The sequence below is a fragment of the Rattus norvegicus genome, chromosome 9 (genome assembly GCF_021556685.1).
Source record: "Rattus norvegicus strain SHRSP/BbbUtx chromosome 9, alternate assembly SHRSP_T2T, whole genome shotgun sequence".
NCBI lineage: Eukaryota > Metazoa > Chordata > Mammalia > Rodentia > Muridae > Rattus > Rattus norvegicus.
The window spans coordinates 79,025,385-79,040,105 of record NC_141542.1 but is presented as its reverse complement, the minus strand read 5'-3'; the positions used below and the strand labels follow the sequence as shown (position 1 = coordinate 79,040,105).

Sequence of the window (14,721 nt, the reverse complement as noted above, 5' to 3'; positions counted from 1 at the left end):
AAATGTGGAAAAATTATGACCACATTTTCTCACTATAATCTCAGGCCTGGGTCATAGTTTCTAGAACAAGGGTGTGCTGGTGGGGTGTGGGAAGGCAGGTTCTGAGAGACAAGAATCTGAACATTCTTTCAACTAGAAAAGATTGCCAATGATGTGAACAATGCCTGACCTTGCCTTGCAGGGTGGATGTGCTGTCATGGAGGCTTTCCAAAGCAGGATACAACAGAAAATGTGTCCAACTAAGAAAAGATGATGATACAGCATTCTAGCATGTTTCTTGATCTCTAACAATTTAATACAACTTCATATTTAGAGCACTTTTAGCAAATTAAGTTTATTATACAGTAAATGTTCTGGAATCATTAACCTTTTTTCTTATTTCTAAATTTTGGAAAGGTTTTTTCTTCTAAGGATCTTAGCAATTAAAAGGCATTTTCCCCAAGCAAAATATTTGTTATTACCATTTCATTTCATGGTAAGAAACGGGGAGGGGGGGCAATATGTGTCCATCCCTAAAAGTGGTTTATTCTCTGTGCATTGGATGCGTAGATGTAAATCCCAGTCTTCAAATGCCTTTCTACCAGTTATACTCCCCAAAGCTTTCACAGAAAATGTTGTATTGCTAAACACAATCTACATTAAAACATAACTCTCTATTGACATAAAATTTAGTGAGATACCAGTTTTCTGATAATAGCAAATATATTTTATTTAATATGTATATATTAAAACCAATGTCCTGTATCCACTGAATCTTTTCCCATTTTTAAAATTAGATTATATATTCTAAAGATTTCTGAGAATCGCTCTGAGTAGTTTAGAGTCTTCTTTAGAATTGATTCCAACAGTGCTACTATTGTATATACTAATGTGCTATGCTACTTCAGGGTATATTCATACAGAAGTACTCTTTTAAAACAAGGTTCAAGCAGTATGCTTTCTAGATGCTTCCCTAAATGACTCTTGGAAAGTGTGCCAGTCCAGTGATTCATTCTATGTATTAATCCAGCTCAGCTGACAAGTGGTTGCTAATACAGCACTTCTAACATTGATTCAAATTCCATAAAAGGATTTTGGCTCATAAAAGATGCTGGTGTGGCAAGTGGATGTAGGTATGCCCACCACTTGTCTATAAGAATATTGTAGTGCGCCAAGTTTTGTTGTAGATCATCAGCATTTCTAAGAAGATATGTGTCACAGTGAGCACATGAAAGTAGAGATATTACATCAAGCCCCCCATATCTCCCTGCGTTTGACACTTTGCCCCTGTAAATCAGGGGTAATCCTGACAGACTGCCATTGAAGAAAGGGTGATTGTGAGTTGTGCCCACGCCGCCATCCTCTGTGTGTCACCTCCATTTTTGCTCTCTACCTTAGCACAACTGTAATCAATGCCATACAACAAAACCCTTTCCCAGTCACTGAAGATGCTTAGTACTGTGAAAACCAGCAACCTGATCACTTCCTTCTGTCAGCGTAAAAGGAGAACACGACTTTGTCCTGAGAAATGCTATCTAATAATGTTTTTCATAACTTCCACGGAGTGGGATGATCTAAGAAGCTACAGGTAATTAACCCAGTCTTTTCTAGTCAACCAAAGTTCTATTCAAATGCACTTAAAAAACAAAACAAACCAAAAAACCAAAAAACAGAATTCTAGAGGAGCCATAAATTGGGGTATTTTGAAAAACTGGGATCTAATCCAGTCCATGATCTGATCAGGGTTCAGTGGTAATAATAAATTGGGACTATTAAAACTGGGAATCATTCCAACATTTTATTTTGCCCAAACCATGGGACCCAGCAAATTCTACTGCAAAAGACAGGGGTATTCATTGACAAGTCAAACCATGCTGAATTAATCATTTGTATGTAACCATGCCAAAACATGGGTGTTTTCAACAGTTTAAATTGTGCCAAAGATTAAGTTCAGTAAATAATTAATTATCAAGAGTCACTTGGCAAATTAAAGAAATCAACCTTCTGGTTTCTTTAATAAAACATGTATTTCTTTTTAGAGTAAAATAATGACAAAACCCTGTTAATTCATTTGTTGCTCTATGTGGGATTCAGAGTGCAATCAGTATGTGAGTTACAGTTAAAATATTAATTTACCATACTTTCTCAGTCTATACTGTGCATCTATCTTCTTTTCACACAAAAAAATCATGAACAAATGTTGGAGAAACTGTACTCTTATTCTGGTTTTCATTTCAATTTCCAGTAACATAAAAGTCCTCCATAATTAAATCAAATACGAAGAGGTTGGGAATAGATTTTTGCCCACTTGAATTTTCAAACTATAAAATGGTTTCTGAATGTTTTTATATCTCTAAGATACATTTCGTTTATGTGGGGAATTTGCAGCTGCATAATTAAATCTTGGTTTGCCAAATATCAAAAACACATGTATTGATTGAAACTAAGGGAAGACAAGCAGCCTAGCCGATAAGGTGAGGGAGAAGCCTCTGCAGTTCTTGGAAGGCATTCTGAAAAGAAAGAAAACCAAGAATCTTGAATTCAGACACCGAGACCGATTAATTTTCCTCAATCCTAGCTTCACCCTCACTGGCATTCTGTCCAGGTCTGTTGTTGAGAGCGAGTCCCATATGTTTTCAGGCTTCTCAGTGCTGAAGCTGGACACATTGTGGTCCCCCAGTGGCTTCAGTTATCCGCTCAGGTTTTAATACGATCCACACATGCAAAATTTAATTAATGTGACAAATGGTCTCCCTGCAAAGCAAACCTTGACGTGGTAAAAGGGGATGGAGGGTCTACATTGGAATAACTACATTTTATGTTATTAACTTTTTTTTTGTTTTAGTTTTAGTAAGAGGCTGCACTTAGTGAATTTTCATTTCTGGTTTAATAATATGGGACTTTAATGGAAATCAGTCTTTGGTGTCAATGGAGATCTGTTAGTCTATAGTAATCCTAAGTAAAGAGGCAGTTGTGTATGTTTGTGGGTGTATTTTTCTCCAGACTTTCTCTACCTGTCTTGAGAAGGTACTAGGAAGACAAGTATTTAACTACATTACAAGCCTAAGACTTTTAAAAAAATCACACTTTGGAAAAGATTACAAACTTAGTTCTTGGAATTAAACAACTAAAATTAATGACATGTTAAAACAATCTTGCTGTCAGCTCAGGATACTAATTTACATAATCTGAATGTGTGGGAAATGCTAATTTAATTTAGCCAGGACAAATAATCTTTGCATATTATATTGAGTTCATCATCTAACAGTGAATAAAGACCTTTGAAACTAATGTTTTATTATGGCCCATTTCACTGAAGCATGAACAAAAATGATGAGTTTATTTAATGCAGGGTTTCATTGCCATGGACCGTTTGACTTGGGTCAAAAGGGGACACATCATAAACTCAGGAAATCGAATAGGGGATGAGAAAATCCCACTACACAATCACGAGTGAGAATCTTGGCCTTGCATACCCCAAGAAGAGTGTTATATACACTACATGAGTCAGTGCTTTGGCAAGTTCAGGAGAGATTGCTCTAGAAGTTCAGTGTGAATTCTTCTATACTTGGATATTTCTCACAGTCTAACATCTGGAAGATACCCTAGAGATCATATAAAGAAAATGTAGCATTAATGATCCTTGCAATTATTTTAGTTGGTATATGGCTTGGTGTATTTCATTTGCAAGAACTGATATTTTATTTATTTGAATATGTGTGCATATAATTAAGACAAGGAAGGAATACATCAGTGATTGAGGTTAATAAAATTCTAATATTTACTTGATGAACTAATCTTTTCTAAATCTAGTCACTGGCTTCTTATTAGACATTTCAAGTGTCAACAAACTCACAGTTTCATAGTGCATTCTAATGTTTAGGGTGCTTCTTTTTTATTAAGCTGAAAAATGCTTCTCTTAAGATAATGCTCTATTAGTATCTTCAAGTAACTAAATAACAGGTTGACGAATAGATGAAGTAGAATAGGATGAAAACGGTGTTGTGAATAAATATATTCTCGCTTGTATCTGAAGCCAGCTCATGTCCCAGCTGTGTCTCTCCAGGTTCTCCAGTGCTTTTCAGACATGTGGACTGCAGTGTAGAGTGGGACAAAGTCTTGGGTTATACTAGGTATGATGTGAGCCGTGTAAAATAAGAATTATTGTTTCTTCATTTTGTACATGAACTTCCAGTAATGCAGCCTAGAATAGATTAAGTTTTGGCAGGCACATCCCTATGTTGACTCATGCTACACTTAGCCTCAACTAAAACCATCAGGCAAAAATTTCATATATTTGGTATTAAGTCAAACCTTCCACATCCTGTGTTTGTACAGCTCATTCCTGGGCCCGAATGTAAGATTTTACATTTATTCCTATTAACTTCTTTATGTTTGATTCTCCCCATGGTTCCAGATACCTCTGCCAGCACACACGCTTGTCAACCTCTTCAATGCTTGGCACCCATGGCTGATCAGCAGGCCACCACCACCAGTATTAGTACTCAGCAGGACAGCATTAAAGTAAATGTTCAAGAAAAACTATCCTTGCATGCTTATATAGATGCAGTGTTCATTGGCAATATTTAGGCACAATTTCTCACAAAACTAATAATCCTTTGAATCATGTCATCTGGCAAACTGAGTGTTTCTCTGCATTAGCCACAGGATACTATGAGATAATACAATTAATTACTGATATTCAGAAAGTTTTTCTTATATTTTGTAAATTCCTGTGATTAGAAAGGGTCTCAACACTACACTATTGACATTTGGATTGAATAATTTATTCTTGTAGGGGAAGAAAGTCTTGCACATTGTAGATGTTTAGAGATTTCTATCCAGTAAAAAAGCAGTAAAAACTCCCTCTCCCCCATCCTTTTGGAGTAATGGCAGTCAGAAATGTCTCTACACATACTAAATGTCCTCCTTTTCCCATTGACAATTAGCATTACAGACTCTGTTTCTATAGGCTACTCTAACTATTATATGGTTTCGTTAACATTGTCATGGTATAGTTCTAGGTAAAGTTCCACATACAGCACTAATCACTCCCATATCAGGAATTAGATTGTAGCTAATTTATAAAAAGATATGAATAATAAGAACAATAACATGATGAATAAGTGGAAGAGGAATCATATCATCCTAAAGTTTAGAACAAAGGTTAGATTAATACTAGTACAAAGACAGAATCAACATTGATGCTTCCCAAGAACTCTGTAATTTAAGAGTTAATCTATAAGGACTTTGAACCTAATGATGCTAATCAAAGTACTTTCTGGAACAGTAAAATTACATAAGCAGATAACCGTTTGATAATGGAAGACAAATAATATACGTAGGCTAAGTAGACAGAGTGGTCAGCAGTGATCAAGATGACGTGTTTTAAAAACACAAAGGTCATGGGGACGAGTTGGAAGATTGCGATGTGAGAATAGAACTATGTGATCTCTGCAGCATGGATATCAAGTTTCTAAAGGACAAGTAGGTATAGAAGACAGATTACAAAACTATTAATAATGGCTAGGGGGTTGTTATAGAATTATTTATTTTCTATTTCCCAAAATGTTTTTTCATGAGTTTATGACCTTTCCCTACCAGTGGGGTACAGGGCGATAATTCTAGAGCAGTGGTTCTCAATGCAGGTCACAATCTTTTGTAGGATTGACTGACTCTTTTACAGGTGTCCCCTCAGACCACCAGAAAACACAGATACTTATATTATTGTTCATAACAGTATCACAGTTATGAAGTAGCAATGAAATAGTTAATGGTTGGGATCACCCGGAACTATATTAAAGGGCTGCAGCATTAGGAAGGTTGAGAAACACAGCTCTAGAGTCTATGACTCATCCTAGGCTGGGTGTGCCAAGAAGGACTCTTCACACATCTGTGGAAGAGCACGTCGCCTAGGTACATTGCTTTAGAGAGGGCTCATGAAGAAAGGTGATGGAATCTGTAGTCTGGGCTACTCGGTCTTAATAGGGAAAATTTCTGGGTATCATATTTCCTAAAATAAGAAGGCCTGATGTTTGAACTGCATTCTGTTCCTTCAAGACAGTGTTTTTCAGGAAGCTGAAGAGTCACCTCAGATTTATCTATTGAATAAACAATGATTCCTGTACGGCAGCTTCCAAGATTTGGATTCTTCTAGTGATCCAGATGGACACAGGTGACCCACAGACCATATTTTATGGCTTAAACCATATATTTTACATTTTTTCCTGTTTGCATTTTTGATAATATCTTTTTGGTTATACAGTGAAGGAAGTTGATTTAGACTTTTGTTAGTGTACAGTTAGTAAACTGTCTTCTCAAAAAAAATCTCATTTTAAAAGTAATTTAAAATATCCGTATACCCATTTTAAAGAACTCACGGATGGACTAGCTCACAAAATTCCTGCAAGCTTAAAAATTGGTTCTACCAACTGCGATGTCCAATGCTGTATACTATGTATTTTATTTAATGGCTTTAAATACTTTGAAAACGTCTAATGGAAAACCATTATATGCACAGAGCCTTGACAGAATTAGTAAGCAATAAGATAGTTTGACTCATTTCAAGGAAACAAACTTTGATTATATCAAGTAAAAGGGACAACAATAACATTTATCAATATTTTCTATTTTCATTTCTTTCCTCCATGGCAACTCTCCATTAAGAGAGGCATACTTGCTGAGATCCATGAGAGCTGTAAATTGGTTTCCTGTGGATCAGCCCAAAACCAGTACTCCATGGTTGGGAACAACACCACATGTTCAGCTCCATCTCCACCCTCCATGGTCCTCAAACGGTGAGTGTTGAAATGCCCTTGGCCATTAATTCTATAGCACCCAACCCTAAAATCAGTTCCTTCAACTTCTTCTTCAACACCTGACTGAGACAGGGTTGTCTGTAGGAAACCCATATTGGATCTGTTTTATGTGTTCATGTGTGCTGGGTGGCTTAAGTGCAGGCTAATAGTACAACCCTTTCAATATTTTCACCAGACATATTTTAAGAATATTAGACCTGAAGCCTATATAGTCAGCTGAGGCAAATTTACAGCTTTGCTTTTAAGAACAAAACTCCCGCAGGCACCTGCTTCCTAAAGGCAGAACCAGAAAGGAAATGAACTCTTGCTTCGAGGCAGCCCACCTTGTTTTATGAGTTATCAATTTTCCAGCTGGCACGCAGTCCACTTGCTACTGGGAGACTTTACCCCCAACTCAAGCAAGCAATGGACTGCAAAAAATGCCCAGTCTGCATTCTTGGAAACAGCTCAGATTCCCAAAGATGAGGCACAGGGACAGTCTCAATAATGAAGTCAGGAGACCTGCAAAGGTCGGTGATGCAGGCTCAGAGTGCGGCTGTCTCTGCCAGTGCATGCATTAAAATCTGTGTCAGAATTGCATTTACATTGCAGGATTTCTGCATCCTGGCCTATGATGGGGAGGACCTTTCTCGTCTGTAGGGGAGCTGTCAGGTGAATAGACAACATCAATGTAGAAAACTGATTTCCTTTTAACTGTTCTGGTGACCCTGGAACCACAGCTTATCAACTTCTCAGAAATGAGAAAGAACTAAATAGCCTCTCCTCTCTTATTGGTAAAGTCAGCCTTCTCAATCAAAATTGTGTTCAAGAATGGGTAAAAGGTTAGCCAGAGAGACTTTAGGCTGCTGTGCGCTCGAAAACACAATGAATAGATGTGTTTTCCTTAGTACATATGCTACAGTGATAAGCTATAAGAATGGATGCTAAAATTAAAAAAAAACCCACAAGGATAAACTTAGCTAATAACAAGGGAAAAACTAGATACATTTGACATCCCCTGAGCAATCACAAATACATAAAATTAGATCCAGTTCTGTCTCATCTTAGTCTTTCTCTGAGCTTCATTTTGTTCAGAAGGTAAAGAATTTTCAGGAGACATAGGAGTATTCAATTGCATGTTTTAAAATCAGACATTTTCACATCTACATGGGGGAAGTGCCAGAGTTAACATCAAAGACTATGAGGGACATGAAGGACCTCTTGTCTGATGGAGCACCATGCTCTCCAGTAGGAGCATTTGGCCCTCACGAGCAGCCATCACCCGTCTATGAAACCAGCCCTTCCACAGATGGGTAGCAGGCTTTCAGCTTGCTGATAGCCTAATAAAAGACAGGAGCTTTTGAGAAATGGGGGATAGGGGGACATGTACTTCTCAAATTACATGGCCAAATGGAGTTAGCAGAATATAATTAGGAAAGGCATGTAGCAGGCTGTCAAAAATGAGGAACAGACCAGGGGAACTTGAGAGTTCTAAACATCAATATCAAAATGACCTTTGGATTAGCAGGAGAAAAAAAATCATTCTTTAAGCCATGGGAAAATATGCACCAATGGAGTCAGAACGGGAGAGACGTAGAATGGGACTACAGGTCTGACAAGACGAAGACATAGCTATGGTTCCCTGGCAAGGTGGTTTGCTTTATCAGGGAGGCCCCAGCTCGCTGGTGTACTTCAACTAAAATCCCTCCTGTTGATTATCGGAAGTTGGTAACTTAAACACAGATTCCACGGTCCATAAAGGGGAAGGGTGTCTGTGTTTTCCTCACCTCTCCCTTTCTTCCTTCATCCTTTCCAGCTCTTCTTCTCCTGGGTGCCCGGACTTCTGTGTACCTTTCTGTTCCGTTTTCCCAACTTTATCATCTTTCTTCTTTCCGAATCTAGAAGGCAAGGACAAAGTTCACAACTCACACCTTTTCTTTGGCAAATGTAAGATACAGATGACATATACGCAACCTACTATAATTCTTTATTCTAAATAACACAGGAACACTGGCAGAAATCAGAAGTAAAATAAGATTACGGCGGCAGGAAAATAATACAGTTGCTGAATCTTTTCCTCTCCTTTTTTTCTTTCCTCTTTTCATTCACATGCTTATTTTGTAACAGGCATAGCATTATGTGATTAAAAGTGAATAATTTTGACGATTAATTCGATGAAGAATTAAAAAACAGAATGATTATCATTCATTTGTAACTAAAAACTGAACACTTTTCTAATGAGACCCTCCAGAACTACAGTCCATTACCATTTAAAGGTAAAATACATGAGATCATGTAATTACAGGTAACAAAGGACCATACTGAAGTCTCATTTTAATGTGTTCTTCGACTCAAAAGCTCCAAGGGAAATGGGATGGGGTGAAGGGGTTGTTCTGAGCATTGACATACAATTCCCACTGGTTCTATCCAGTGCTGGGATTAGAACTTATCTACACTGTGTGCTATTCTCTTTCTTTCAGGTCACATTTATCCTACAATACAGCCCCCAATTCCCAACTCGCTCTAGGTCAGTGTGCTTCGCAGCTGAATGTACAGAACAGCAACCATGGTACATTACCAGGGCATCACATTTCCTCAGCTGTGTAGAAAAATGAAACCAGCACATTTGAAAAGAAATAAGGCTGTGGCTGTGGCTGAACTATTACTGGGACCCATCCTGTCCTTAATGTGACAGGCGACATGAATGAAGAGATCAAGAGGAAAGTCCCTCCACGATGCACATAGGTTCTCCTTAGCCCTTCAAGTATTTATGCCCCCTTTTATTAAATAGTAGCAAATTTTAACCATTTATGCTAGCTTCCATATAGTATCTGCCTGCCTGCTTGTCCCTCTGTCTATCCATCTGTCCATGTATCCATCTATCCATCTATCCACCTACCTACGTACAACTTGGGGATTCTTACAAATTAGCTGTGCTTGTGTTAGCTCTCTCCCGCTTCCCTCCTGATGGACACAGGAAGAGAGACTGATAGAATCTCTTCATGTGAAGACGTGACGAAAATATTTGAATGTGGCCTTACATTCTCTCCAACTAGAATATTAAGTTTTTCGAAATGAGCTGTTGTTTATGTCTCTTTAGAATGCCTCTTGGACTGTGTTTCAGTCATGAAAGATGCTGTTAACAAAGAGTGAGTGAGTATCACAGGTGGGAAGCTCATGGTTCAGGTTAAAAAGTCTGCTGCTTAGCAAACCACTGAACTGAGAACGGGACCCCCATTGAAAGAATCAGAGAAAGAACCGGAAGAGCTTGAAGACCCCATATGTACAACAATGCCAACCAACCAGACCTTCCAGGGACTAAGCCACTACCTAAAGACTATACATGGACTGACCCTGGACTCTGACCTCATAGGTAGCAATGAATATCCTAGTAAGAGCACCAGTGGAAGGGGAAGCCCTGGGTCCTGCTAAGACTGAACCCCCAGTGAACGTGATTGTTGGGGGGAGGGCGGCAATGGGGGGAGGATGGGGAGGGGAACACCCATAAGGAAGGGGACTGGGGAGGGATTAGGGGGATGTTTGCCCGGAAACTGGGAAAGGGAATAACACTCGAAATGTATATAAGAAATACTCAAGTTAATAAAAAAAAAAAGTCTGCTGCTAGCATGGGATAGTCTGCAGAAACGTCAACCAGTTTTGGTTCTTCTCCCTACTTTTCAAGTTACAATTCCAATTAGATGGTTTTTAATCTCACAAACTCCTCTTATTCACCCTCAACTACTGTTATAATCTTCTCGTCATATTCAGTTCTTCCTGGGACTTTGGCCAATTGTCAGCTTTAGTTTAATTAGTTAGCTCTAAGGTCCTATATCCACCACCACTATATATATTGTACTTTATACAATGTATTTTGATCATGTTTACTCCCAACTGCCCTCTAATATTTTCTAGATCCCCTACATCCCTACCACTGAGCTTCTTTCTTCCTTTCTTTTTCTTTCTTTCTCCCTCCCTCCCTCCCCCCTCTCTTTCTTTCTTTCTTTCCTTCTTTCTTTCCTTCTTTCTTTCTGTTGCAATATGTTTGATCACAGTGTAAACCCTAAGATTGTGTTAGTTGCAGAAAAAAACAAAACAAAACAAAAACCCCTGTCTATAGTTGTGATGCAGCTCAGCCCTTAGCAGATACCTTTAATCACAAACAGTGAAGACAAAGTTAGTCTGTAGAAGGAAGCACCATGTTTGAAATTGATGTCTAGTAGAGTGGCAGGCAAAGTGACAAATCACAGAAAGATTTGACAAAACAGGATGTGCCTAATTCTCAAGTGGAGAGAGGAAGGGGAAGCTCCATAAGGGGCCGCGCAGAGAAGATGGAGGCAGTTTTGCTGGGAGAGTTTTACAGAGACATGTTACAGAGAAAACAAGCTAGACACAGGTGAAGACAAAACAAACCAGAGAATGAGAAGGAGTCAGAAGATTAGAACAGATTGACAAAGTTATTATGAGGCCAAGCAGAGTCATTGAGTAAGAAACTGAGAGAAGGCTAGATTGAATCAGTCAGCTTGGAGAGGAGTTAGAACAGCTAAGTTGAATCAGTCAGCCAGAGATCAGAAAGAACTAGAAGGAGTGAATTTATTCAGCACTTAAGTCTCAGAGGCTGAAAATATTTTAGGCTTAGATAAGATTGTACAGAGTCTAGAAGCTTCCAGAACTAGGGCTAGGTTAGCAGACAGAGGCAGTAAGCCCCAGAGACAACAATCACTCAGGAAAATAAAAATTACTCTTACAGAAAACTGTTTCTCCCCTAGAAGCTGTCAACTGTCCATAGATTCAGGTCCTCAGGTGGGGGTGTGGGCTTACAGTCCCTGTGTCTTCACACTAGGACATAGACTGTCTTGATTTGGTAGGTCTTATGTAGGCAACTACAACTGCTGTCAGTTCATGAACTCAGTGGTCCAGTTATTCCTAAAATATGCTGCTCACTCCAGTCCTTTCCAGCTTGTGACTCTTAAAATCATTCTGCTTCCTTTTCCAAGATGGTCCCTGGCCTTCTGGAGGTGACGTGAGATAGATGTCCCATTTGTGGCTTAGTACTCAACTAATTCTCTACATTTCCATCCCCTTCTCTTTTTTTCCTATTCTGTTCCACGTTTCAACTCATTCCTGTTCTCCACTGAAGGTATGACCTGCTGTCATTTGTAGAAATAGCTAGGAAACTAAGCAGAAACAAATGCAGACAAAAATATAAGAACATCAACTTTCAAATATAATTCAGATTTGCTGATATATTCAAGACCTCACTGTAACCTAGAGAGCAGGAGACATCTAAATAAGATTCCCATGAATAGATTCTGTGGCTTTCTAGACAGTATTGAGAAGAGGCTAAGGGATCATTCTTACTCTAAATGCATTCACAGGAGAAGTTAGTATCTACGTGCATCACGTAGATAAAGAATTCTTCTCTCGAGATGCTATTGAATAGAATAACATTTGGACAGAAAAATTCAAAACTTTGGGGAGCTAGGGTAGAAAAGATGCCTTGGCAAGTCGATGAGAGCAGAATGTTGCCAAGACTATAAGCTTGCTGCCCTCCACCCACATCCTGTATTTTATTAAAAATTTGGAGGTTTTGCATTTTCTGAGATAAAAGCAGCCTTGTGTTTGAAGGGTAAAAGTAACCTAGTCCCTGTTTACCTTCGTAGTTCTCACTACACCCCAGGCATAGTTTTCCTTTGGTATCTAAACTATTTCACCCAATCGGCAGTTCATAATAGCCTGCTTGGTTCCCACCACAGCAAAGTATGTTTCACTGTTAGTTTTAACTTCTGCAAAGTATTTTCTTTTCTATCAAGAACTGCCCATTAAATCAGGCAGTTCCACAACTATTATAAATATTTCATTTAAAGTCCATTCTCTTTAAGTTTTCTATCCAAGACGAAAGGCATAAATAGCTGCAAAAATTCTCTCACTAGACTGAAGGTTTATAGATCGCCTGATTCACGGAAGATGGGGGTAGAATTAGGAAATAATGATCACGAGAAGGGCCCCATCTTGTCTAAATGAAGGAACCAGACCCCATAAAGGTGAGCTGCATTTTACCTATGCTGGTTTCTCTTTTCTGCTCTGCGGTCACGTGACTCCATCTTCAGCGGCAGAGGGAGCAGCAGGCCTTGAGCCGTGAGAAGGAAAGCATCAATTTGCTATTTCTTTCCACAGCAGCCCCGTGGGAAGCCACTTCTCAGAATCTTATCCAGGACACAGAAAGGTGAGTTGTGATGCTCATCTATCCTTTAGCTATTTTGTGAGGAGAGTCACGAGGCTCTGGACTGGCTGGGATCTCTGCTTTGCATGCTGCAGGTTTGGAACAGCCTTTGCATTCCCAGCTTCTCTATCTGTTGTTGCCTTAGAAATCTGAGAGTTGGCCATTGTGGGCCAGGTGCCTCAAGGAAACTGCTTATAGGCTAGCCTGGCTTTGTATAAAAGACTCTTAGCTGGAAAATTCCGAGCACACATATGGTTTCGATCAATAAAATTTTATTTTACGTGTACTCAGGTAGTCTGTTTAAAGAATCCCATGATGGATCATTTGTAAAGTGGAAAAATCACCTTTCAACATATTCTTTGTGCAAATTTACATTTTCATGAATAAGTTTGCTTCAAACAACTGACCCTGCTCATTTCTTTAGAGGTTACATGGAACAGCTTTGTGAGAAACTTGTCTCTCCCTCCCTTACTTTCTTTTCCTTTCTTGTCTTTTTCTTCCCTTCCTCTCTCTCTCTCTCTCTCTCTCTCTCTCTTTTCTTCTTTCTCTCTTTTTCTTCCCTCTCCATTTTCTACATTCTTTCCTTTCACTTATTCCAGTAAATTATTTATTATGCACCTACTATGTATGTGATACTCTTATAAACATTTGATATAGGCTCATATCAATCTGCAAAACTACCCACTAACCACATGAAGATGGCATCCTAAGAGAGAGGGCTGTCAAAAAGCAAGTTTAAGTGGACAGTCCCAAGCTGTGAAGGGTGTTAGAGAGGATGTTGGGAGAGATGCTGTTGGGACTGAATCAGCTAGAGCGTGCCCTGGTGCAGAGCTGCTATTTATCTGAGAATATACATTTAGGTTTAGTAGGCAGAATAGAAGGAAAGTCTTGGTAATCATGGAAGTGGCACATCTGGAGGTGGTGAGGTGGGGAAGGCATGGTCCTTTCCCCTCAGTAAAAAGGGTGGCTGGAGCTGAGGCTCACTCTCATGGGGTGTGGGTAGAACAGCAAGGGCTGAAGGACTGACAGGAGCCTAGAGTAGAGTACAGAAGTCAGGGGAGGGCATTCTTTAGTAACAAGGAGGCGTTGTACAGTCAGATGAGTTAGGCTGCTCTGGGACGGCTGTGAGAGTCGTGGAGGTGTATGGGTTGGCTACAGAATTGGATGCTGAGAGAAGACAGTGACTTGGAACTGTCGAGTCAATGGAGAGGGAGTAAAAGTTCAAGTTAAACATGCACTCATTTCCTCTATATTTATTTTTAAAATCTAGTGTATGCCTGTGCATACTGATGTGTAGGGTGTACATGCATAAGTCAGAGGACAATGTGTGGGAGCTGGGTCTCCCCTTCTACCATATAGGATCCACCTTGGGGATTAAACTCAAGTCATCAGGATTGGTGGCAAGCACTTTATATGCTGAGTCATATTGCTGGCCCTAAACATGATTTTGGTACACCATCAAGAAGCCTCAGCAAACAGCCCCAGTCCCAAGTTTGAGGACTTGTAGCATCTAAAGGTTTTATAGAGGATAGAGGCAGATGAATGGATTAAAAAAAAAACAGATAAAGGAAAACATTCAGGGAAGTGCTGCGTATGTAAAAGTATCTGGGCTGACTGCAGGGAAAGAACGCAGTCAACAGATGGGGATGCTATTTAGCCATCCAATGAGGAGTCAATTGACAGGTGTGCCCAGCCTGGGAAAGGGACAGTGAAAAGTTGCAAGCA

General features: G+C 39.3%; 1 protein-coding gene across 1 annotated transcript in view; it reads right to left on the bottom strand.

Annotated features, from left to right (window-relative positions):
- The window catches only part of Pard3b (par-3 family cell polarity regulator beta), a 1,028,371-nt gene that overhangs the window by 189,366 nt on the left and 824,284 nt on the right, over positions 1-14,721 (bottom strand). The window contains 1 exon segment of the mRNA NM_001191808.3: positions 8,564-8,674. Coding sequence (NP_001178737.1) covers positions 8,564-8,674 — 111 coding nt within the window.